Consider the following 26,889-nt stretch of genomic DNA (forward strand, 5'->3'; position numbering starts at 1 on the left):
TTAACCGAGGGCGAAAAGGGAAGCTTCATTAACCGTGCAGGCTACTTTTCTTAATTCCTTAAATAAAAGAGTTAATTTGGTAAAGGATAAAAACGTTGAGCAAAATAAAAAAAAAACTTTTACTGTGAATTCATTTTCAATAAACTATTATCTTTCTTTTAACTAAAAAGTGAATTTTAAAATAGAAACCTCGGCTGGAAAATTAAATTATGATTGAGATTTTTTTAAAAAATATCAAAAAAGTACAAAACTAGTAAAAATATACTTATATTTCTAGTAACAAAATACATGGATAATTATAAGTGATTGATAAAAATTAATAAATTTGGGACAAATTTTTATAGCGTTAATTAAATCTAAAGGCGTACAGGGGTATATATAATTTCTGTTCTACTAATTTGTAACATTATTTTATGGATTATAAAAGATTTATTATTTTATTTTGAATCAAAATTAAATTCTTGCTATTGCTTGCATGAATAAGTCATTCACGCCGAGCATAGATTTGATTTAATTAAAATATGATTATTACTTGTTCTAAATTACTTGTTCTAAAAATTATTTGTTTTTCAAGTTGTTATAATGATATTTTAAGAAAAAAAAAATGCTGATGCAAAGATGCAAAAAATGTGTATTGTGTAGCAGTTAGAAGTATTTAAAATTTATAAAATAGTTGTAATTTAAAATTATACAATTTAAAAAAAGATAGCCAGGCATAGTTATCACTATAATTTAATCACTTTTCTACAAAAAGTCGCTTCACAAGTGAAAATGTAGTAAAACAACCCGCAAAGTAAATTAAAAATATAATCATTCCGTAAAGTTCCTCAGATAATATTTTTTTTGAATTTTAAATTAATTTACAATATCAGTGATTTTTAAAAGAAATTGTTTAACTTTATATTTATTTCTAGACAAAAAACTTAAATTTTCAAACCACCTGTATCCCTCTTTAAACCTTAAATTATTAAAAAAATGTATCAAAGCAGTAATTTATGTTGACAACCTTTTGAGATAAAATAAATAAAAATAAGAAACTTTAAATTAAGCCTTAAAAGTTTTTAATTTTTTTTTGCTTACTACAAAGAATAATTAAGTAAAATTTTAACCAAAATGAGCGCGTGACCTCCGCGATTACCGCAAATTATAACACTTTCTTTTTTTTTTATTTATATAAAAATTAATAATCAGACGCTCGCAATAATGAAGAAACAAGTAAACGTTAAAATTTGAATAATAAAAAATTCCTTAGATTTACTTCAAACAAACTTTTCTAGTAAATTTTAAACCAAAATGTGCGGATAAACTTTGCCATTACTGCTAATTATAATAATTAGTTTTTCGCTTAAAAAAGAAATTACATAATTAAACGTATCACTATATAAAAAAAGGAAATTATTAAAAATTAATTAAATTTTCAAAAGTTCCTTGATTTAAAAACTAATAATACATCTTTAGTATGTTTTGAAGAAACGGTGATTCGAATGCTCGGCTCGGGAAGATGCTTTTCTGCAGATTCAATATACTCCGGCATTACCTTTAAAAGTTGTGATTTTTTGAAAAAAATAATAACAATAAAAAATTAACAATAAATTAGTTAATTTGATTCTGTATAAATTTTAATTAAAAAAAATAATGTTTTCAGTTATTAAAATAAATTAATAAAAATAAACCAGCAAAACGCCGTTATTATAACAAAAATCAACAACACTTTGAAGAATTTGTTTTTTTTCTTCGCGTGTTGTTGCAGATTCTGGAAGACGAAGATGAATAATTGGGCTAATCTGTCTATACTACGTATAACGCTGCAATCAGATTAATTAGATTTCTAAATTTTTAAAAGTACCCCACAAATATGAAGTTTCATGCGGAAGGATAGTAATTCCTTCCAAAGAAAATCAACCTTTTAAGAAAAATAAAAAACAATGAACTTTTTTCTAAATAATAGAAATGTAATCTCAATAAAGAAAAAATAAATTGTCATTTAAAATTACAATTAATTTAAAAAAAAAAGTTTTAATAGGTTAACGAAATTAACTTTTCGCAACGCAAAACAGAGTAATAATAATCATTAATAATTATAATAATAATAAAATTTTGTTTTATATTTTTATAACCGCAAAAAAAATTATTAAATCAGCCTCAAATAATAAAGAGTAATAAAATGTAATTTTTTTTAAGGATTATTTTATTAATTGAATATTAAAGTTTATCATTATTATTATTATAATAATGTGCCTTTTTTTTTTAAAAAAAATCGCTGGCGCTGATCTGGCGTTTATATCTTTTTGGCGTTGGACATAAAACAAATAAATTTCTTCGACTATATAATTATATAATCTTATAATCTATTTTTTACTCATTAAGACGAAGCAATTAAGTTTTTTTTAAAAAACCATAAAATTTCAAAAACATTTGGATTTTTTCTGATAAGAGAATTTTCAAATAAACTTTTTTAATTTTATATTTACTACTTTATTATGACTTGGAACTTTTACATAAAACCTTTTTGTTTTCAGTTTTTTTTAATATAAAATTATTATTAGATTTCAACAATTTGTACAACTTTTATGGTAAATAAATATTCACTTTTTCTATATTAAACGGATTTCTTAATTTTTTTTAGTTAACAATTGGAAAATTAGTAAAGAAGTAAAAAAAAATTATTTTTAATTTAATCTAAAGGAACTTTAAAAAAAAATTTTTTTTGGTGGATCTAAAAATTAATTATTAATTTGTTTTTACTCGATGTAAAAACATAAGTAGAGTAGTTTATAATAAAATATTATGTAAAAAAACTTTTTTCTTAATAAAATTTAAATGAATCCTTAAAAGAAGTTAATTTTTGGTGGTACTTAAAATTAAATTTTAATTTTTTTTCCGATAATAAAATGTATTCATTTTAGTTAACCAAAATAAAAATTATTATAGAAGTTTATAATGAAATATTAAGTAATAAACTTAATTTATATAAAATTTAATTGAGTTTTATAGAAATTCATTTTTTTAAAAAATCTAAAATTTTCTTTACGATGTTAACAAAATGTTTTTTAATTAGCAACTCTAAGGAAGTTTATAATAAAATATTAAGAAAAAAATTCTTTATAAAATATGTTATAAAAAATAATCTTTGGTGGATTTTAAAATTAAATTTGATTTTTTTTTTCGATAATTAATTTTTGGTGGATCTAAAAATTAAATTTTAGCTTTTTTTTCCGCTGGTAATAAAAATTTATTTAGTTAACTAAAATCAAAATTTCAATAGAAGTTTATAGAATAAATAATTTAGTAAATAACTTTTTTCTTAATAAAATTTTTACGATCTTTAGGAATTTTTTTTTTGGAGAATCTTAAAATGTAATTTTGAAATTTTTTGTTATTAATTGGACTAATAGCAGAAAATTTTGATAGGTATTACGTAATAAAAACTTTCTTTTTTTTTTAAAAGAATTTAATTTTGGACCCTAAAATTTAAAAAAAATTTTCCGATGACAATATTACTTTTTTTTAAATAAATTTATTTTTGGTGGATCTTAAAATTTAATCTTTGGTTTTTATAATAAAAACGTAAGGGATAAATTTTTTTCTCTATTAAATTTAAATGTTCTCCAAGAAATAAAATTTCTGCTGGATCTAAAAATTTATTTCTTTACGACATTAATATAAACCTTTTTATTTAGCTATTAATATAAATAGTAAAGAAAGTTAAAATAAAATATCAAGTAAAAAACTTTTTATTTTAAAATTTAATTGAGTTCAAGAACTTACTTATTTCGTTATGACGAAGATAATAAACATTCAATATTATAATTCATTTTAAATTATTAATGAAAATATATAAAGTTATTAAAAATCGAAAAGCATATGTGCTTAAAAAATACTTTTTTGAAATCTAATATAAATTTAATCTTTATAATAACCAAATGATTAGTAGTTGCGAAAAATAAAACACTTTCAAGAACTAATAATGATTTAAAAAATAAATCAGAAAAGAGAATGTACTTAAAATTCACTTAAAAGATTTCAACTTTTTTTTTAATTATAATATTTTAGTATTAAGAAAGTAAGTCAATTTTTTTTGATTTTGCATAGTTGCCCTAAGTTTATAAATCTCTATAGTAGAATTTTTTTTATCTAAAAAATTTCTTAATTTATAAGGAAATAAAAAAAACTTGTTATAAAATAATTTACTTTATAATAATTTTTACAACAATAAAGTTTAATAGAAAGTTTATAAATATTTTTAAAAATAAAAAGAAAAAATTTCTTAATTTATTAATTTTTTAAAATTTAAAAAATAAATTTAAATATTTTAAAAACCGCTTAACCATAAAGAATACCAGCTTAACTCTTAAACGGCCAAAATCTCTACGAAACAAAGATTGGGAGCCAACTTGGACAATTTTTGATAGCAATTAGTGAGGTTTAATGAAGGTTGAACCCAATAAATTAACCAATGCACACTATAAAATTTTATTTATATTGAAAAAGGCAGATTTGAATTTTACTGTAAACTTATTAAAAACTAAATTATTTTCAAAAGTTAATTATATTTTAAAAATATCAGTATTCTTATGAATTGTGTGCCAAATAAACACTCTTTTAAATTTTATAAATAAATTACTTTACTTAAACAGATGGCAAATCCAATTTTCTTATAACCTTTTTTGATAATTAATTTATTTTTTTAAAGAAGCCAGTATTATTTTTATTTATGTATCAAAAAAACACCAAATTTTACTATTATCTTTTTAAATAACTATATTACTTTTTTTAAAAAAATTACTGTGTACCAAACAAACACTTTTTCTTTAAATGTTGTTATAAATTATTCTACTTAACTTGACAACGGCAGATCTAATTACCACCATAATCCTATTTAAAAACTAAATTATTTTTTTATGAATTAAAATAATTTTAAATTATGTATTAAATAAACCATTTCTTTATATTTTATAAAAAAAATATTTTATGACAAGTGATAATGGCAGATCTAATTCCCACTATAATCTTTTTGAAAACCAAATTATTTTTTAAGGTATCAGTATTATTTTATATGAGCACCAAATAAACACTTCTTACTATTTATAAAAAATAATTAATATTATTATAATTAGGAACTAAATATATTATTTTATATGAAATTTAAAATTAATTTAATTATAAATGTAAATTGTTAAAAAATATTTTCAAACTAATTTTTTCTTTAGCTGATGGCTTAATAATAATAATATGAAAGAAGAAATTCATATACATAAAGAGTAGAAAATTTCCAAAAGATTAAAAAGTAGTTAACTCTTAATTCTCAAAAGTTATTACTTTTACTTTATTTTTTATAATTTTAAATTTATTATCATTAAGAAATGCGCGTGTTAAAAAAAAAAAAAGCAAAATTATAAAATTTAAATAATTTTATTCTTTCATATAAAATTTCGTTAAAAAAGTAATCATAATATAGTATTAAGAGTTTGCTAATTCACTTTCACCATTAATAAAAAAAATAATTTTTTTATAACATAATTTAGTGTTTAAAAATTTCAAAACTTTTAAAATTAAAAAAGGTTTACTTGCCTTTTCGTAAAACTTAGATTATAAATTTTTGTAGTTTTTTTAGGTATTAAAGTATTGATAGTTTACTTATTTATATTTACTATTAATAAAGTAATATAATATTTTTTATAACATAATTAGTTAGTTAATAAAATTTTGGAATGTTAATTTAAAAATTATAAATGCTCTTGAAATGCAACAGCCAAATTTATATAAGTATATATCTTTTAATTATTAAAAAGTATTGAAAATTTGCTTATAAACTTTTACTACTAATAACTAAAGAAATAGTTTCTATATGAATTTTAAATAATTTCTATTAATTTGGAAAAAGGCTTTTTATAAGCAACTTATAATTTTTTAATTATTGTAAAATATAAATAATTCCTTATAGACTATTACTATTAATAAAAAAATCGATATTTTCTGTAGAAAAGTTCGTAAATTTCTCGAAATTAATAAAAATTATTAACGTTTTTTTTAAGCAACATTTATTTATATGAATTTTATTATTATTATTATAAAAAATAAATAATTTCCTTTGCACTTTTTCTTTAGAAAAAATTATATTAACATTTTTAATACGCAACAATTTTATAAATTTTTTAAAGTTTTCTTTAATTTCTAAAAAGTTATAATAACTTTTAAGCAATTTGTGTATTATTTTTTATTAGTATAAAAAGTTAAATAATAAAATAAACTTTTCTTCACTATTTCACTTTTTTATATAAAAAGCTTTAACAAATTTTTTTAATTCTAATCACTTGCTTACTTTCAAGTCTACACAAATGTATTAAATTTAAGCAAATATAAAAAATAAGAATTTTAAAACCTTTTAGTTATTAATTATTTATTATTAAAAAAAATATTTTATTTTTATATAATAAAAATTAATTACATTTTCTTTTAGATTGTTTAAAAGTTTTGAATCTTTTTGTAACTTTTGCAAAGCCAAGCGAGCCGCCTCCGCATTGATAGGAGGAAGCGAAGCTGAAAAACAATAGCCTTTTCCTTGAAGTCTCTAGAAAAAAAATATAATATGAAAAAATATTATTTGAAAGAAATAATAAATAATTTTTAGAAAGACAGAATAAAAATGAAATAAGAATGTAAAAAAAAACAACATAATAAAATGGTATTATTCTTAGAAAAGATAATAATACAATAACTCAATTAAAAAAGTTCAAAAAGTAATAATAATATAAAAAAATAAATTAAATAAAAAAATTAAAAAATAAGATAATAAAAATGAGTAAAATTAAAGTAAAAAACTAAAAGTAATAATAAATTATTTTTTAATAATAAAAATATAAGAAAAATAAAATTCAGCAATAATAAAAGTAACTACAATATATTTTATTATATGTAAAAATAAATCGAAAGTAATATTAATAAATTTTTTACATAAAATTATGATAAAAAATAACAAAATATATATATTTTTTTATAATATTTATTATAATAAAAATAAGTTCAACAGTTTTAAAAATCTAAAAGTATTAAGAAATATATATTTATTAATATAATAACAATAAATAAAAAAAAATAGTCTAAAAGTAAAAAGAAATATTTTTTATAAATAATAATATAGTATCAATAATTAAACGATAAGTATAATAATAGAAATAATATATATGTTTTTAAAAAAATATAAAAAAAACTAATATCAGCAATAAAAATCTAAAAGTAAATAATATATATAGGACTGTCCATCTAAACGTAATAATAAATATAGTTATAATAAAAATTATTCAAACAAAAAAAATCTCAAAGTAATAATAAATATAATTTTATTATAATAATAAATTAAAAGTTAATAATAAAAATCTAAAGATAATGATAAATATTGTTGAAAAAATAAATTATATAATAGAGAATTTAATAGAAAATTTAAAATTATTATTATAAAAATAAAAAGGTATAGTAAAAGTTAATATGGTTTCCAGAATAATAATTACAATTGTTTCTTTGCTTTGTAAAATAAAATACATAAAAAGTTATAATATAATGTAGTAATAAATAAATACATATTTATAATAAAAAATAATATAACAAAAAATGTTTTTAAATATTATATTTTTGGTTTGTTAACTTCGTTAATATATATATAAAATATATAAAAAATAAATAAAGGAATAATATCAACATAAAAAGTTATTATCTATAATAAAAAATGCTTATTTACTCCGTAATATATATAAAAATAAATATAAAAAAGTATATGAAAGTATAATAAATAAAATAATATGTACAAAAAGTTTTCATTAATAATAATAACTCTTTGTTACTTTGTGACTATTAAAAAATAGTTAAATATAAAAGTTAAAAAAATATAAATACATAAAATAAATAAAATAAAGTTTTTTATAAATAATAATTAATGCTTATTTACTTTGCGTATAAGAAAAGTAACTAAATATATAAAGTTATAATAAAAATTATTTAATAGTAAAAAAACATGCATAAATAAATAAATTTAATTCTTTTTTAAATTTAATATTTAAGTGAAGTAAAAAAAAATTATTAGACAGAAGTAATATTTTTTTAAAATTTTAATTAAAAAAAGTTAATATTGTTATAATAAAAAATAAACTTTATTTCTTCATTAAATAAAATAAAAATATTTTATTATAAAAGTTTCTTTTTACATACATGAACAGTTAAAAGTTTAATAAATATAATACAGCATTATTTATTTTCTAATAACTAATAATTAATAAAAGCAATAATAAAACTTTTTTTTTGCAATTCATGTCTTTATAAAAAAAATAAATAAATTTAATTTTTATAATAACACAAAGTTTCCTTTTTTATAAATAAAAGTATAAAAAGTGCATAATAAAATAGTACTGTACTATTTTTTGTCTTAATATTTTTTTAAAAAAAAATTTTATAAAAATATAATAATAATAAATTTTTTTAAATTTAAAAGTTTTTTTTTTGAACCAAAGTTTAAACAATTTTTTTAGTAGTTTGTACTAATAAATAAGGAATGTAATAAAAAAAGTTATTATTTTTTTCCATTGTAAAGTTTCTTTTTTCAATATAACAAAGTTTTTAAGAGCTATAATAAAATAATAGTACTATTTTTACTTAATTAACCTTTTGTTTACTTGAAGCATAATATAATATTTATATAAGTTTTTATTATATTATAACAATGTTAATAAAAAAATTTTCAATATAATAATAGTATTTAATATAAAAAAAAACTATTTCTAATACTAAAGCAATATTAAAACTTTTTTTTTTAAATATAATAAAATTAATTTCTTCAATTTATATTTTTATTATAAATAACTATTACTTATTCTTTAGTACTACTAATTTTTCTTTTCCAATTTAAAAAAATAATTATATTAAAATTTTATTATAATTTTTATTTTCAGTAATAAATTTTATTATTAGATTTTTTATTTGCTTTCATGTATTTGTAATCTAAAATTATAAAAATAAAAGTTCTTCAATTTATATTTTCATTACATTAAATTTATTATTATTTTATTAAAATCAATTTTTTTAACTTCATAAAATTATATAAAAATTATTCTAATTTTTGCTAATAATCAAATTTTTGTTGCTTAATATTTTTTTAATACAAATTTGTAAATTTTATAAAATAATGTTAAAAACTTTTTTAGTTTCCTTTTAAATGTAAAATATTAATTTGTTCAGTTTATGAATAAAATATTTTATTTTTTTATTACTATTTTTTTTTACTTTTTCAACTTAAAAAAAATATATTAAAACTTGATTTCAATAAAAAAATTCTATTATCAATTTTATTGCTTTTGTAATTTCATTAAATTTTATAAACTTATAAAATATTGTTAAAATTTTTTAGTTTTTTTCTTAGAAATAAAATTATTTCTTCAACTTATAAAAATATTGTATATTTTTATATTATTATCATTATTTCTTTTTTTCAGTTAATAAAATATATCAAAAGTTTGTTATATATAAATTTTATTATCGGATTTTTATTGTTTTTTCAATTTTTATAACACATAATTTTAAATTTTATAAAATAATATAAAAACATTTTAGTTATTTCATAAAATAAAAAATCCCTAAATTTTATATTTTTCTTATTAAAAAATATTTACTATTTTTTATTTTTAATCCAATTTTATGTAAAATTTCGATTTAATAAAATAATATTAAACCTTTTTTTTTTAGTTATTCCTTCATTTCATGTATTTCTTAGAAAAAAAAATTATTTATTATTATTATTTATTTTCCTTATCCAACTTAGAGAAAAATATATTTAACTTTTTTTTCATTTTTTTTTGTTTACAAAAAAAAATTTATTACAAAATATTTTCTATTTTTTATATTTATTTATAAAAAATTTCTAATTTTATAAAGAGATAATAAAACTTTTCAAGGCTTTTAATTATAAATTAAAAAAAGTTTTCGCTTTCATGTTTTCTATGTTAAAACTTCATTTGCAGTTTTTATAATAAATAAAACTATTTTTTTAAAAAAAAATTATATCTTTAAAATAACTTTTTTTTCAGGTTCTAACTTTTTTTTTTATTTGTGTATAATGAAATTATTAAACGAGTTTCTTAAAATATAATGTTATTAGCTCTTGAAAAACTTTTTCTCTGGATATTATTCTTTTTAAGCATTTTAAATTTATAATAATCATTTATACTTTTAACTTATTTATTTTTTATAATAACAATTACTTAAGTATTTTGAAAAATAATGGAGTATTATTTATAATAAAACTTTTTAAAAGGTTTATTAACTTTCCAATAATTTTTTTAGTTTTTTATATAATAATCCTTTTTGACGTTTAACTTTTATTTTAAAATTTTTTATAATATTTACATAAATTTTTTGAAAAAATATTAAATTATTAATATTAATAAAACTGAATTATAATAAATCTTCAAAAAAAATATTTTTTACTTTTATAATTATAAATAATAATATATTTTGTATTTTCTTATTTCTTTATCTCTCAGCTTTTTTATATGATTTATTTGTATAATTTATACTTTTATAAATATTTTATATGATTTATTTTCTTGTACAAACTTTTATATATTTTTATTTTTATTCTTATATGATAATAAAATAGGTTTTTCTTTATAGATAATAACTTTTTATATTCTTTCTATTAAAAATATATTTACACATAAAATTTATATACTTTATTACTTCTATAAAAAAATTGCTTACTAGATATTAGAATTAATTTTTTTTAATACTTTCATAATTATTAAAAATTAAAAATTTATTATTAATATTAAAAAACTTTTCATTATTAATATTATTATAAGAATTCAGGAAAAACAATATAATCAAGTATCTATATTTATATAATCTTAAAAACAAACTTGATGGTCCACTAAAAATTTAGAACCGGCACAGAAGCCACCAACAGAAGCCAAAGCATTTTCCATAGAGGCGTATATCTGATCGACGTCTTCAGGCTTAATGATAATAATAATAAATATAATAAGTAATACGGAACATAAGAAAAGTAATAGTAATATAATAATATACAAAAATATATAATAAATAATATAAATATTAGCGATAATAAATAAATAATTAATAATATTTAATATATACATAAATAATATGTAAAAATAAAAAAAGTAATAATAGTAATAAAAATATTAAAAAAATATAAAATGTTTAACATAAAATAGTAATAATAATATTTAATATATAAATATGAAAAAACATAAAAGGGTAGTAATGAAAATAAATAATAAAAATAAAAAAGTAATAATTATTACTAAAATAATATAAATAAAAAATGAGTATAATAATATTATTGTAAAAACAGTAAATAATATATTATATATATAAATTTTTTTAAATAGTAATGAAATAATAATAATAAGTTTATGTATACCAAATATATAGCGAATAAAAAGAAATAGAGAATGTTATAAATATTATTAATGATAACGTCGTAAAATAATTATATTGCAATAATAAAGTATAGAAAATTATTAAAGATTGATAAATAATAATTTAAAAAAGGAATAGCAGTAATATAAATAATAAAGATATAGAAATTAGTAAAGAATATTAATACGAAATATATATAAATAATAAAAATTAAAAAAATATAAAAATATATTGTGAAAATAGTGCATTACTAAAAAATTATAATAAATAAATTATCAATAATAAATTTTATAATAAAAGAAGTAGAAAAATATAAAAATCATTATGAACAGTAAAATACTTAAAAAATAATTATAAATAAATATTGTTAATAATAAAATAATAAAAATAATAAGTGGAAATTATTTACTAAATAAATGATTAAATAATAGAAAAAGTAATAATAATAAATAATGTAATAAAATTGAATAAATATAAACAATAATAGGTACTAAATTTATACTAAATAATAAAAACTATAAATAATAGAATAATAAATAAATAACAAAACTTTTAATGATGAGAACAGAATAAAAATAACCATAATAAGAAAAAATTTTGAAAATAATAAAAAATTTAAAACTATTATTATAGTAATAAGCAAATTTATTATTACATGATAATTTGATAGCAAGAAGTAAAAGTATTACATAAATAATAAAAAAAGGAAAATTATATTTGTGATAATATAATAAAAATAATAACAAGTAGAAAAAATTTACAAATAATAAAAAGTGTAATTATGATAATAATAATAATAAAATTCTTATTGGAAATAGTAAAACAATTAATAATAAATAGTAAATTATATAACAATAAATATAAATAATTAATAAATAAAAGTGTTAAATATAAAATATTATTACAAATAGGAAAAATATAATAATAATAATACGTAGTAAAAATATATATATAATAACAATAATTATAAATTATTAATAAATAAAGAAATATTATATATAAAAAAATTACTATTTCAAAGTAAAAACATAATAATGCGAAGAAGTAAAAATTATTTATAAATGTATAAAGCTTAATTACTTTAATAATGAATAAAAAACAGCCATTATTTTATCTACTAATAAGTAAACATTATTAATAAATAAAAAAAGTATAATTTTATGATAATATTTATAGGTAAAACTATTAAACTAATGAAAAAGTATAATTATTCTAAGAACAAATAAAAATAATCAATATTATAAATAGTGAAATATATATTAATAATAAAAAAAGAAGTAATAATTATTAAAAAATATTAAAAAGTATAATAATTACTATAATAACAAAAGTAAACATCAATATTAAAACAAGTAAAATATAATAATTAGAAGAAGTAATAGCTCAGATATTAAAATAATAAAACATATAATAAGACGTAAAAATCATTATTAAATAATATTATTAGTACATTAATACTGTAATGCTCTGTAACTCCGCGGCCGCCTTTTCCCAAAACCCCAAAAGAATTGCTTTCGTCTATGAAAATGCGGCATTTATATTTTTTTTTAAACTGAAGCTGTTGAATATAAAAAAAAATAAAATAAAAATACTAATAAAAAAATTTTTATACTTAAAAAAAATACGAAAGAATAGTATAAAAATAATAAACACACACGCAAATACAAAAAGTTTAATAAAAATAATAAAATAACAAACTTTCTAAAAAGTATTCAGGATAATAATAAAAAGCAAAACGCCCTATAAAGTTTTCATAATAATTATAATAAATATACAAGGAAATAAGAAAAGTTTAATATATTTATAATAATAAAAAGTATATCTTTTTTTATAAAGTATTCAATAATAATAACAAATTTTTAGTATAAGTAGAAAAGTAAAAATATAAGATGTATATAATAACTAAGTTTTTTTTAAAACAATAAATATATTTATATAACACAAAGTAAAAGTTTTTTAAATTACAGTTCTAAATATGTATAAATAATAAAAAAAGTAAAAGTTATCTTGTAGTCATTCAAATAAAAAATATATATAAATGATAAAAAGATAAAGTTTCTATAAGGTGAACATTATTATTATAATGAATAATAATAATCGTACGAGTTGCGGCAGAGGACAGATATCTCCGTAGTTTCTATAGAGACCCTCCACGACTATCAAGCGGCGTATATGCTTGGCTTTTTTCGGATTCTTATTTTATTTATAATAAAAAAAATATAAAAATATATAGAAAAAATTATATATATAATATAGAAATACTCTAAGAATAAATATAAAAATAATTAGGATAATAAATATAAACAAACATTAAAATAATAATAGTAAGTAGCATATACTATATATTTTTTTATTAATAAGGAAATAAGTACAATTAAATACAAATATATAAAAACAATAAGTAAAATTTAGTTGTAATAATATTAAATATACTATAACAAAAAAGCAATAAATGGTTTAGTAAACTATAAGGTGAATAAATATAAAAGTGTTATATATTTATTATAACACAAAAATTTCAAAAGTTTAATAATAAAAACTATTAAAAGTATATGTAAAAATATAAAATTTAATGGTAATAATTATAACAAGTAAAAGTAAATATAAAAAAGAAATAATCATAAAAAGTAAAACTTTATTTATAATAATTATAAAAATTAAAAAAAATAAAGTATTAATTCTATAAAATATTAAAAATCATATGTAAACTATAAATACTATTAATAATACAAGTTAATAAAAGTATATATCATATAGTAAAGTTTTTTATTATAATAATAATAAGTAAAAGTTATTATAAAATAATATGAATAAATTAGAAATAATTATAAGTAAAATTTAATTGTAATGATAATAAATATATAAAAAAGTAATGTAAATAGAAAAATAGTAATAATTGTAAGTAAACTATAAATAAATATATTATGAAGTATAAAATATAGTAATAATGTTATATATAATTTAAATTTAAGATATTTAATAATAATAATAATAAATACAAAGTTTGATAATAATATGATCATATAATAAATATAAAAAATATATAATAAAAATAATAGTAAAAAAAAAATTATAAAGGAAAACTTTTATGAATATAATAATAATTAAAATAAAATATAAAATAATGAATAATTATTATAGAAAAAAATAAGGAACTAAAACTTTGATAGTAATAATAACTTTTCTAATAATAATTAATGATAATTAATAATGAAGAAAAAGTATAATCTTCTACAATAATTGTCGTTATAATAATAAATAATAAAATATACATAACACAACTATAATAATAAATAAAAAATATATTATAATAAAAATGCAACAAATTTATCATAAATAAAAGTAAAATGATAACGATAGAAGTAAACAAAAGTATTGTATAAAAAATTAACCAACATAAATCTATATAAGAAGAGTAATAAATAAAAAATGTATAATAAAAAGAAAATATTATTTAGAAAACAAAAATTTAATATAGAAACTTATAAAAATAGTGGAAAGAAGAAAGTAATTAGAATGAAGTAAACAAATTTTTATATATATATAAAAAAAATAAACTAGTATAGTAGTGGTAACATATTATAAATATATTATAAAATGGTAAAACTAAAAATATATATTATAAAGTTAATAAAAATAATATAGTAAACAAAATCCAATGGAAAAAAAATAACCAACATTAACTTTTATAATAGCAATAATAATAAATAAAATATGATGATAAGAAGAAGAAAATTATGTATAAACAAAAAAAAATCATATAAAAAAGTAAATAAATTATTATAAGAAAAATAAATATAAACATTTATAAAAGTTAATAATAATAATAATAGTAATAAATGTAAATAAATTTATTAACTATTAATAGAATGAATGTAAAACTTTAACACTAAAGAGTAATAAATAAGTAGAAACATAATATTTGTTTATTAATAAATTCCAACTAACTAAAAGTTTTTTTTTCGTGCATAATATTATAATCAACTCGTAAAAAACTTTTATTATTTAATATTAATAAATAACATACAACATACAGGAAAAAAACTTTAGAAACATATAGAAATATAACAAAAATGTTAAGTTTTATTCTTAAAACAGAAAAAAACTTTTATAAAAAAAACTTATAAAGTGTAATAAAAGTAATGAAAAGAGTTTAAATATATACAAAAGTAATCACAAAAAAAAAATTTTACTGGAAATAAATAAATATTTTATAAAAACAGAATATATAATAAAAAGTATATAAAAATAGTTTTCATGTGTTAAAAATACAAAAGAAGTAAAAGTTTTATACTTAAAACCTTTCAAATATTAAAAGTTAAAAAAAAAAAATCTATATAAATATACAAGAAAAGTAATTAAAAAAATTTATAAAAGTAAAAAAAATATTTTTTATATATAAAAATATAACAAAAGTGAAGTTTTTACCTAAAATCTTCTAATGATAATTAAAAAAAATATTTCTTAAGTAATTATTTTTAAAAATAAAAACTTTTCCATCTGAAACTTTTATAAAATTGTAATAAAAAATATAATTATATATTAAAATAAAATGAAAAAACTTTTTTCTTATTAAATCTTTAATATTTTTTTTATTTTTATCAGTTATTATTATATAATAATTTTTATACTATTACATAAAAGTTTTGATCTTAATCTTATAAAAAAATTAACAAAAGATATTTTTTATAGAAAAATATTATAAAATAAAAGTATTCTATATAAAAACTTTTCTAGTTTATTAGAAAATAATTTATTTAACTCATTTTTTAAAAAAATTAAAAAATATTATATTTTTTAATATTTATTTGTAATATTTAAAACGTCTAATCTTCAATTTTCATAAAAGTAGAACAAAAAAAATATTTTAAAAGTATTAAATTTTTGTATTTTGCACTTTTTACTGATTTTATTATTGTTATTTTAATTTTCTTCTAATATTATTTATAGTTATTTTTGTTATTAACATATTTTTAACTTTTTATTATATATATTTCTGTTATCTTACTTTTAGTATTAATTTTAAAAAATAAAGATTTCGTCCTACAATTTCTGAAAAAAAATATTTTATATATAAATTTATAAAAAGAAAATATTATTTAACATAAAAAGGAAAATATTTATTATTATTATTATATATCCATAGCAAACTTGAATAAAAAATAATAATAGAAAGTAAAGTTTTCTATATAAAAACTTCTATTTTTTAATAATATTTTAATTTATAAAAAAAACTTTTCGATCTTCTTGAGCTTGCTGGTTTAGAAGTTCTTCGAGATGCTGCATATTATTATGCCGGAACCAAATAACTCGACTTTTGGCAGCTAATAAGCCAGTTTGGTTCGAAAAAGAGAGGCCCTCGTCACTAAAAAAAGTACAAAAATGAAGAAAAATATTATAAAATATTCATAAAATTGTAAAAAATAGATTATAATAAACATAAAAAAATTGAAAAAAATAAAACAATTTATATAATAAAAAAATTACAAAAATAATAAAACATTAAAGTGATATTAAAAATAATTATAAGCACACAAAGAAAATATATACAGTATAACATAGAAAAAAAAACTTCTGATAGGAAAAAAAGGTAAAAAAAAAAAAGTGGAATTCAATAAATAAAAATTTTTTATCATTATTTAAATAAAATAATTTAATAAAAAATAATAAAACTTGTTAAAATAAAAAAACTCAAATATATTTAAAAGTAGAATTGAGATAAAATAATAAGAAATGGAAAAATGTATATAAATATAAAAAAAGTTTTGATATTAATATAATAATATTAATAAAACAATGAATATTATAAAAAGGTAAAGAAACTATTTTTACGGAATAAATATAAAAATATATAAATGAAACTTTTTTGTAATAATAAATATTAAAATGTAAAAGTAATAAAACTCTTAAAGAATAAAAAATCTTAAAAAAATGTAAAAAAAATAAATATATAACATTATATATAATATATAAATATAATAATAAAACAAAAAATAATAAATAAAACTTTTTGAAAAATAAAAAACTTCTAATTAAAAAAGTGAATACTCAATAATAAAAAGGAAAAAAAATATGATTAGATAAAACTTTGTATAATATAAAAAATAAAAATAATAATATAAACAAAAATGTTAAATAGTAAAAACTAAAAAAATTAATAAACTAGAGATGCAAATAAAATAGAAAAATAATAAAACTTTTTATAATAATATATAAATATAATAAACCAAAAAATTAAAAAATATTAAAAAATTCGATACTAAAGAAATATATATATAAAAAATTATAATAACAATAAAAAATACTGAAAGACAAAAGTAATATCAAAGTAACAAAAATTATAACCTTTTTATTGATAAATATTTATAAAAAAACTGATAAAAATAATAATAAAACATAAAAAATTAAAAGAAAAAGAAATAAAACTTTCTACAGTAGAAAAAAAATTAAACATATTTTATAACAATTATGATTTATTTATAAATGCAAAAAATATAGATAAACAAAAAAATTTTATAACAAAGAAAAAGTAGAATAAAAAAATTTGAATACATTAAAAAATATTAATATTTAAAATGTGATAAAACTTTTATAATGGAAAAATATAAATAAACAAAACTTTTAATAATAAATATAAAAAAAAGACGAAAAAGAAAGTAATAAAAAATCAGAAATACACGAGAAAAATTTAAAATACTTAAATATGTGATAAATATTTAATAAAAAATGTAAAAAAATAAAAATAATCATAACTTTTCATAATAATATATATAAATAATAACAAAACAACAAAATATTAAAAAGAAAAGAAATAAAACTTTTTAAATAAATATTAAAAAATAGTGAACAACAAGCAAATAAAAGTACAAAATAAAAGTTTTCCCAGTAATAAATAATAGTTAATAAAAATTTTTAATATGTAAACTTTTATTAGTAATAAAATAATATAAGATTACTAAAACGTTAAAAAAAAGTTGATATTTAAATATAACTTCTTAATAATATAATAATAATAAATAAAACTAACGCGGCTTAATAATAAATAGTAGGCAACACGTAAATATTAATATAAAACTTTAATAATAAAAATATAATAGTAAAATATGAATATAATAAGTGGTTAATAAATATAAATAAAAATTTTAATATATATATAAAATAATTAAACTTTACATAAATATGAAATATAAAAAGAAAGAAAATAAATAATGTAGAATTATAAAAAAGTATAACTTTAAAAAAAAGATGAAAATATAAATACTAAATATAACAAAACTATATATATATATACAAATAAATATAAAAAAATGTCTTACTAAAAAATAAATTATTTAATGAAAACTTTTAAATAAATAACAAATACGTAAAAAAGTATAACTTTTGTCATAAAGGACACATAACTTTTAAAATAAATATAAAATATCAAAAAACACATTAGACAGAACTTATAAAAAATAAATTTTTTAATAAAACTTTTATTAAGTATATTTTATAAAATATAAGGAATAAAAGTAAATAAATGAATACTAAATTTACAATGATATTTGTAAAAAAATAATAAAAAATAAAATAATAATAAAAAGTTATAATAAAATAATTGTAAAAGTAAATTTTTTATAATAAATACAAAAAATTAAATATTTTAAATAAATAATATTTTATAAAATATAATAAAACAAAAAAAGTACAATAAGAAACTAATTATATCATGAAGAAAATTCTAAATTAATAATATTTTACAAGAAATATAATAAAATATATATATAATAATAATACAAAAGAATTTTCTATGGTACAAAAAAAACAAATATTAAAAATTATAAAAAAGTATATTATTTTAAAAAATATATATAAAAAAGAATAAAAGTAAAACAAAAAAATTATAAATAGAAAAAGTTTTTAATATAAAATATTTTAAAATATAAAAAAATAAAAAAGAGTAAAACTTCTATATGTAATAAATTAGAATTAGTAATAAAATATATATTTTTTAATAAATTAATAAAAAAATATATATATTCTAAAAAAATATTAATAAAAGTTAATAATATAAAATTCCAAATAGATAATATTTCGTAAAAGATATAATAAAAAAAAAAGAAAGTAAAACCTTTAAAGTATAAAAGTATAAAAATTTATATGAATATAATTAAAAAAAGATAAACAAAAAATACTAATAATATATATATATTTTACAATAAATATAATAAGCAATAAAAAAGTAAAACTTTACAAAATATATAAAAAAGTAAAAATTTTCAGTATAAAAAATAAATTATAAAATATTAAAGTAAAGAAAAACTTATCTGAAGTACATATAAAAAATTAGCTTATTATTGAAATTTTTATAATAATAAGAAAAAAAAGTATAATATTATATTAAATTATAGTAAAACGAAAATATTTCCAAGGCAACAACCAATAGCTTTTATTGAAACATTCATTGAGCTTAATGAGTACCAGAATATTATGTCCGAGCGGCCAGAATAAGGCGGAATGGCAGAAGAATTGGTCGCAAATCCTTTTGTTATTATTATATTAGGTTTACTTTATAATAAAAAAAATTTATTTACTTAATATATCATTATTAAAAATAAATTATCTAAATTATTTATACTTCATTGTTATAATAATAATCATTAAATATAAAAGTTTTATTAATGGCTATAAAAATAAAAAAGTTAAAATAAGTTATATTAATTTATTATTATTTTCTTCCTATATTAATACTATAATATTATTACTTTATATTTATTTATAGTAATTATTATTATTTAAAGTTTTCCTACTAAATATTAATATTTAATACTATAAAATAAAATTATTAGTAAAAAGGATATTCCTCTTTGTTAATAGTGATATATTTATTTATTTTAACAATTGTAAAAAAAAATTTTATGCTACATAGTAATTTTTATTATTATAAAATAAAATTTACATCAAATTCATTATTACTTGCAATATAAATAATATTACCTTTCATTTTTATTAAATTATTACTACTTAATATTTATTAGTATTACCCGTAAATAAAAAAGTTTTATTAATGTTTATACTATAGTAAAATTATCATTGTATCTATAAGTTTTATTAATTAATATTTATTTTATTTTTATAAATAAAGTAAATTTACAGGTGTTTTTTTATTTAAAAGTTTTATTAATTGTTATTATTATATAATAATAATAACCTTTATTATTTATTTAAAGGTATTACTACTACACACTTTAAAAACTTTAAACTTAATTATCATTATTATAAACTACATTTATTATTGTAATTTTTCTAAATAAATTTACTCTTTTACTATATATAATAAATATAAAAAAAAATAAATATCTTGTATTATTAATATTAATTCTTAAAAAGTTTTATTAATGCAAATAAATACATGATTTTACTCTAATTAATAAATATAATTATCTTTTATGTTTTATTATTAATAATACTTTCTTAAGAGTTTTATTTTAATAAATAAAAATATGATTTTACTATAAATAATTAAAAGTATTAATATCTTTATAATAATATTATTAATAATACTTTTTTATAGTTTTAGTTATATACATTAATTGTAAATAACTAATTAAATTTACTTATAATTATTTTATGTATTTCTAAAAATTTAATAGTAAAAACTACAAAAGCTATAAATATATACATAAGGCTCTTTATAATATTACCGTAAGAATAAATAATAACTTCTTCAACGTTTAAGAACTTTGCGAGTTCATTTTCAAGAATCAAATGAACATCTAAAAAAGTAATGAAAAAATTAAATCAAAACGCAGTACACAAAAAATTGTGAAAAAAAAGTGTCACCCAATAATAACGTTTTTCCTAAAAATTAAAATACAAAAAGAAAATGGAATATCAACTGACGCCGAATAAACGTTGAAAAAAATTAATGAAACTAAAAGCATTTGGATTTATAAAAAACTGCCTTTATAGCTAACTGAACCCAACTAAAATTATAAACCGCCTAGTATATAATCATTACATTATTATAAGAAAAAATGACGCCTTCTTTTTAAATAAAAAAGGCACATAACTATTGCCTAATTAGGGTAAAATTCTACGCCTCTTCCTAAACTGCATCAGTAACTATAAAAACACCCAAGTTATTCAGTCTTCGTTCCATTTTTTTATTGGATAAAGTTTATAAGTAAATAAAATAATTATAGAATTTTTTTTTAAGTATCATATAAAAAGTTTATATGCATTTTCTAATAAAAATATATTATTAAGAATAATTTCTTTTAATAAATTTACTACTGAATATTTTAAGTTTAAACAATAATATTAGTATGCATATATACACTATAAAAGTTATAAAAGAATAAAAATAGTATAAGTAAAAATATATGTATATAAAGTTTTGGAAAAAATTTACAATATTTCTGTAAACAAGAAATAGTTAGCAATAAAAAAAGGTTTAGAAAAAAAAATTAAAGAAAATAAATAGTCGCCTAAATAAAAGGCACGAATTTTAAAAATGAATAGCCAAATATAGCATATTTAAATTAATCATAATTATCGACCAAAAAAATCGTTAATGGAGCTAATAAAAATGTTAACTTAAAATATGACAAATTATGTTTCTTATAAAATAAAAAGTGACCAATAATATTTAAGCATAAATATCCACTTCATGTAAAGTATATCATTATAGAAGTTGCAAAAGAAGGGAAGAACTGTTACCGATAGTCCCGTAAAAGCCACGCGGGCCGCAAGAACCCACACCATACTTTTGAAGGACTTTAATAGTATGCTCCTAATTTTATATAAAAATTATAACGAAGCAATAATAATATGAAAACAAAAACTTAACTTTTTCTAAAAATAATGAAAGTTTCAACAAAATATTCTAATACTTTAATAAAAATTATAATGATATATCAATTTTACCAAAATATTTTATAATAAATAGTAAAGACAGAACTCAAAATAATAATAAATACTTATAATAATTATAAATATGGGAAAAACTATAAAGGAAATAGAGTGAGCAATAATATAAACATAACCTTTATAAGATTTAATAATACTTTTTAAGAAAAAAATAATAATAATAAATAAGAAACTAAAAAAGTTTCAATATTATTTTAAAAAAAAATTAAAAAAAACATTATCTTGTTATAATATACTTTTTGACTTTACTTAAAATGCTTAGACATATATAAAGTAAAAAATAATAATTATCATAAACAAAAGTTAAAAAAGTTAGAAAATATTATATTTCTATTAAAAATGCCTATAAAAAACAAAAAGTTAAAATAGAAATATTAATATTATAAGCAAAACTAAATAAAGTTATATACTTTTAAATATTACCTTCAAAAAAATTGCTTATAAAAATAAGAAGTAAAAAATAATTAAAAATATACAAGCAAAACTAATATTCCTATAAAAAAGTAAATGAATATAATAAAATATTACAAGCAAAACTAAAATTCCTATAAAAAAGTAAGAAAAAATATTATAAAATATTATTATAAAATATTTTTATAAGTAAAAAAAAAATATATTGTTATAAGAAAAAACTGAATTTCTTATAAAAATAAACTTCTATTTCCGGATCTTTTATAATTCCCAAAAAGTCAAAAGTTCCAGCGTTAATGAACTTTTTGTCGTCCAAATTAACTTCAGTGCTGAGCGGGCTAAAGTTTTTAATAAAAAAAATTAAATAAAGTGAAAATTAATATATAATAAAAAATAAAAAATAATTATAAAAAAAGTAAAAAAAATAAATTTCGTGATATTTTATATACAAAAAAAAGTAAAAGTTATTAAAAAATATTATTATAAAAATACAAATATATATTTAAGATAACACATAAAATAATATGAATAGTAATAAAAAATATTATTATTTACTTAAATAAATAAATAATAATAAATAGAGATAACTCATATAAAAAGTAAAAATTTATAAAAATATTTCATTTACTAAATACTAAAAAAAAAATTTAGTGTATATTTTTTTGAATAAAGTATAAACATTTTTTACTAAAATATAACGGAAAACTGAAATTTAATGGGTACTAAAAGAATAAATTTAGTGATAATTTAAATATATAAAAGTAATAAGCCATAAATTATTAAATTTAAAAAAATAAAAGAATAAATTTCAGTGAAATTTTATATATAGAATAAGTAAAAAGTTATATAAATATTAATATTAACTAAAAAAAATTTATTACAATGTCGTTAGTAATTATTTATAGATAAAAAAGATTAAAAAAATATTTACTAAAAATAATAAAATTTAGTAATAATTTATTACTAACAAATAAAAATTTACAAAAAAGATTTTATAATTTATTATTGAAAAATAAAAAAAAATTTGAGTATAAATAATATATAAAAAAATAAAAAAAAAATTTGAGTATAAATAATATATAAAAAATCAGTAAAAAAAAAATTATTTTATTTACTAATAAAAACTAAAATGTAATAAATATTAACGATTTATTATATAAAAAAAGAAAAAATAAAATTTGCTACAAATATACAATTGAAAAAAAAATTCTAGTAAAGCCCTACCACGTGAATCACTAACAACTAGCTTTCATTGGTTCAAAAAAATAGTGACACCAAAAATTCCTATTACGTTTCTAAAATTCACAATCAACAACTAAAAATAATACTCTAAAGTATAGAAATCACTTAAATTTCTAATTTTTTGAGTATTTTTATAAAAAAATAAAAATTATTTAAACAAATCCAGTAAATAAATTAATAATTAGTTATAATTGCTGCTATGTAATTATAGGTAAAACAAAAATTAATAAATAAAACTCAAAGAAAGTATCTAATATGTTTTTTTATTACATACAGAAACTTCCTTTTGTATAAACATATAGAATACTTTATTAGCTATAGAAAAAACTTAAATGCCAAAAAAATTTAATGCAATTAAAAAGTAATCAACTTCAATGATTTTTAATTATTTCATATTTTTCCGTAAAAAGTTTCCAATAAATGTTTACAAATATAAATTCCCTCTGGTGTTACTAAAAAACTTTACAAAAGTTTATTTTTTTTTCCAAGTAATCACTTCACTCTGCGACGTCTCCGTAAAAATTAATTAATTTCAAAGTTCCTTTCCAATATATTCTTCTTAAATAACATTTAATAATTATATTTATATAAAAACTTTCAAGTTCGCTCCATAGTCATAATTTTTTTTTAATTTACTTCAGATGCACTTTTTACTTTATAGTAATAATTATATTGACGTTTTCCTTGTTCTTAATTTATTAAATTTTTTCTATATTACTCTTTCACAATCAGTAGCACTTCTTCAAATTATAATAAAGTTTTTTAATTTTTTTACTTACTATTTAATTTAAATTTATTTTTAGAATTAATAAAGAATTTCGCTAAACAGATTAACTTTAAACATATTTTCATAGTTCTAAGTTAAAAATTTACTCTGCTTGAAAGTTAGTGTAGCAGCAAAAAAAGTCCGTATGATATATAATCAAGAGATTAAAATGATTAAAAACATAGGAAAATTAAATTTATTTAAATGGTTAATGAAAAAGTTAAAAATGGTAAAAAAAATATAAAGCAGTAAAATTATATCAAACAAATTTTACGATTAAAGTAGTACACTCGCTTCATAACTACGGCGAGTAAAATTTTAAATTAAGAAAATAAGTATTATTTATAATAAAAATAGTGGCTTGTCAAGAAAAAGTTAGTACGAAGTAAATACGAAGACTTTAGATTTTTCAGATTGAGTTTTTTTATAATTAACCAACGGAGCTGGTTTATAAGCCTCGATAACCTCTTCAATTTCCTTCAATTAAATAATAAATTGTTTTACTGGAAATTATGTGATTCAGTAAGCATCAAAATAATTGTTATTACTGCTTCTGTTAAGTTATCCGCTTCCGATTTTGTTTTCTGGCGAGGAGCAAACCAAACTTTTAAAAGCACAAGAATTAAGAAAATTTCGATGAAAAGATGATATATGGCGTTCTAATATTTTAAAAAAAACGTTTAAAACTTTTTCAAAAGGGATTCAAACAGAGTTAAACAAAAGAAATATATAAAATTAAAACATACTATAACTAAAAAAACCAAAACGCACTAGCCAAACCCTAAAACTTTATAAATATTTACATTACATCTTTTCTTGTAAAAAGTTTTTAAATTTGGTTTCTTATTATTTATTTTTAAATTTTAAAGGTTACTTATTTTATTTTATCATTGTAATCAAAATGGCTACTATAAATAAGTTTAATTATTTATTATATTAAATTTCAAAATAACCTCGACGAAAAGTATTCCAAATACAGGATAGGGGACGCAAGCTCTGTATATCTGTGTTAACAAGGCTCCTAATAGTTCTGAAAAGGCACAATCTTCAAGGTTCCCCCTCTCACAATTTGATGGCATTGTTAATTTTAATTGTTATAAATCTAATTTTCTCATTAAAATTAACTAAATAATTTTTTTTTAATAATTGAATTGCGTAAAGCACAGTGACGCACCCTTTAATTCATACAGCATTTCAATATTAACCACAGGAACGTAACGTATAAAAGCAACGTAGTCGAGGTAGTAAATAATAGTCTTGCGATTTTTAGACGTGCGCTGTTTCCTCGTGTTTTTCGAGATGCAACCAGTGCACTTCTACTTTTTACTATAAGCTTGCTATAAATACTAATACACACATATATATTAATCCAGGCCAACAGAAGAACTACATCTTTATAACAGAGACTTTAGATGGAACATTCTCTAACCGATAAATCACTCCCGAGTTTGTGGAAAAACTGATTGCCTCTTTCGAGGAATTAAGCGAACAACTTCCAAATTCAAAAACAAAAACTCCTATGAAAAACTTTTAACTAATAAAGATACCTTTAAGCTAAGGAATACTATTAAATCCTTTAATACCTCCATTGCGCTAGTACTTGTCCACAAAACCCGTACGAAATACTTAAAGACGACGTAAATATGAACTACAGTAATCTCGGTAATGACTACGATGATAATACCAGTATCAATTGCTGACAGTAATATTAGTATTAATAACAACGTTTACAATAATTATCAACATCAAGGCTAATAATATTAGTATTATACTAACAATAACAGTGCTACCAGTGTTATTACAATTCTAACATTAACAATAAATATAAATGCCAAGACTAATAATAATGCCAGTATTATAATAGTAATAGTAAAAATCATACTAACAATAAGAGCGCTACTAATGTTATTACGATTCTAACAACAACAACATTGATAAAGATAGTAATAAAGATAGGATTTCTTCTATCACAATCCTGAAATAAAGAAAAATGGGATGATATTGTTAACTTGGCTAAAAGAAAACAAAAATTTTAAATGCTTGAGATGTTAGACTTGGTATACGGATGCTGATCTCATCTATAAGGACTTTTGCAGGTTCACCGCACTCATGGGCCGAGATAAATATGGATA

At 16.3% G+C, this 26,889-nt stretch overlaps 1 protein-coding gene and 1 long non-coding RNA gene across 2 annotated transcripts; both read right to left on the minus strand.

The window, feature by feature from the left end:
• On the minus strand, positions 1-22,632 carry Spt-i (Serine palmitoyltransferase subunit I). Its single transcript, XM_064078512.1, has 13 exons — positions 22,603-22,632; positions 22,129-22,201; positions 21,111-21,182; positions 19,888-19,948; positions 16,663-16,792; positions 13,531-13,620; positions 12,878-12,985; positions 10,902-10,997; positions 6,449-6,571; positions 1,847-1,903; positions 1,674-1,793; positions 1,451-1,537; positions 1-57 (listed from the first exon to the last, which is right to left on the minus strand). The coding sequence occupies exons 1-13, from the start codon at positions 22,630-22,632 to the stop codon at positions 1-3; spliced, it is 1,104 nt and encodes a 367-aa protein (XP_063934582.1).
• A 382-nt stretch (positions 22,633-23,014) lies between these two features.
• On the minus strand, positions 23,015-25,881 carry LOC135146343 (uncharacterized). Its single transcript, XR_010283795.1, has 4 exons — positions 25,711-25,881; positions 25,306-25,416; positions 25,140-25,234; positions 23,015-23,087 (listed from the first exon to the last, which is right to left on the minus strand). It is a non-coding gene; the product is annotated as an uncharacterized LOC135146343 (long non-coding RNA).
• Positions 25,882-26,889: the final 1,008 nt, after the last annotated feature.

The sequence above is a fragment of the Zophobas morio genome, unplaced genomic scaffold (genome assembly GCF_036711695.1).
Source record: "Zophobas morio isolate AGI-343-1 ecotype UQ-CSIRO unplaced genomic scaffold, CSIRO_AGI_Zmor_V1 ptg000223l, whole genome shotgun sequence".
In the NCBI taxonomy this organism is placed as follows: Eukaryota; Metazoa; Arthropoda; class Insecta; order Coleoptera; family Tenebrionidae; genus Zophobas; species Zophobas morio.

Excerpts from the sequence above, each read along its gene's own strand:
- Spt-i (XM_064078512.1), bottom strand. The coding sequence starts at position 22,632 with ATGATAATTATTATTTTTTACTTTATATAT. Across the intron at positions 10,998-12,877 it reads CAGAGCATTACAGTATTAAT|CCTGAAGACGTCGATCAGAT; the intron begins GTACTAATAATA and ends ATTATCATTAAG. Across the intron at positions 1,904-6,448 it reads TAAACAATCTAAAAGAAAAT|GTTGATTTTCTTTGGAAGGA; the intron begins GTAATTAATTTT and ends TTTTCTTAAAAG.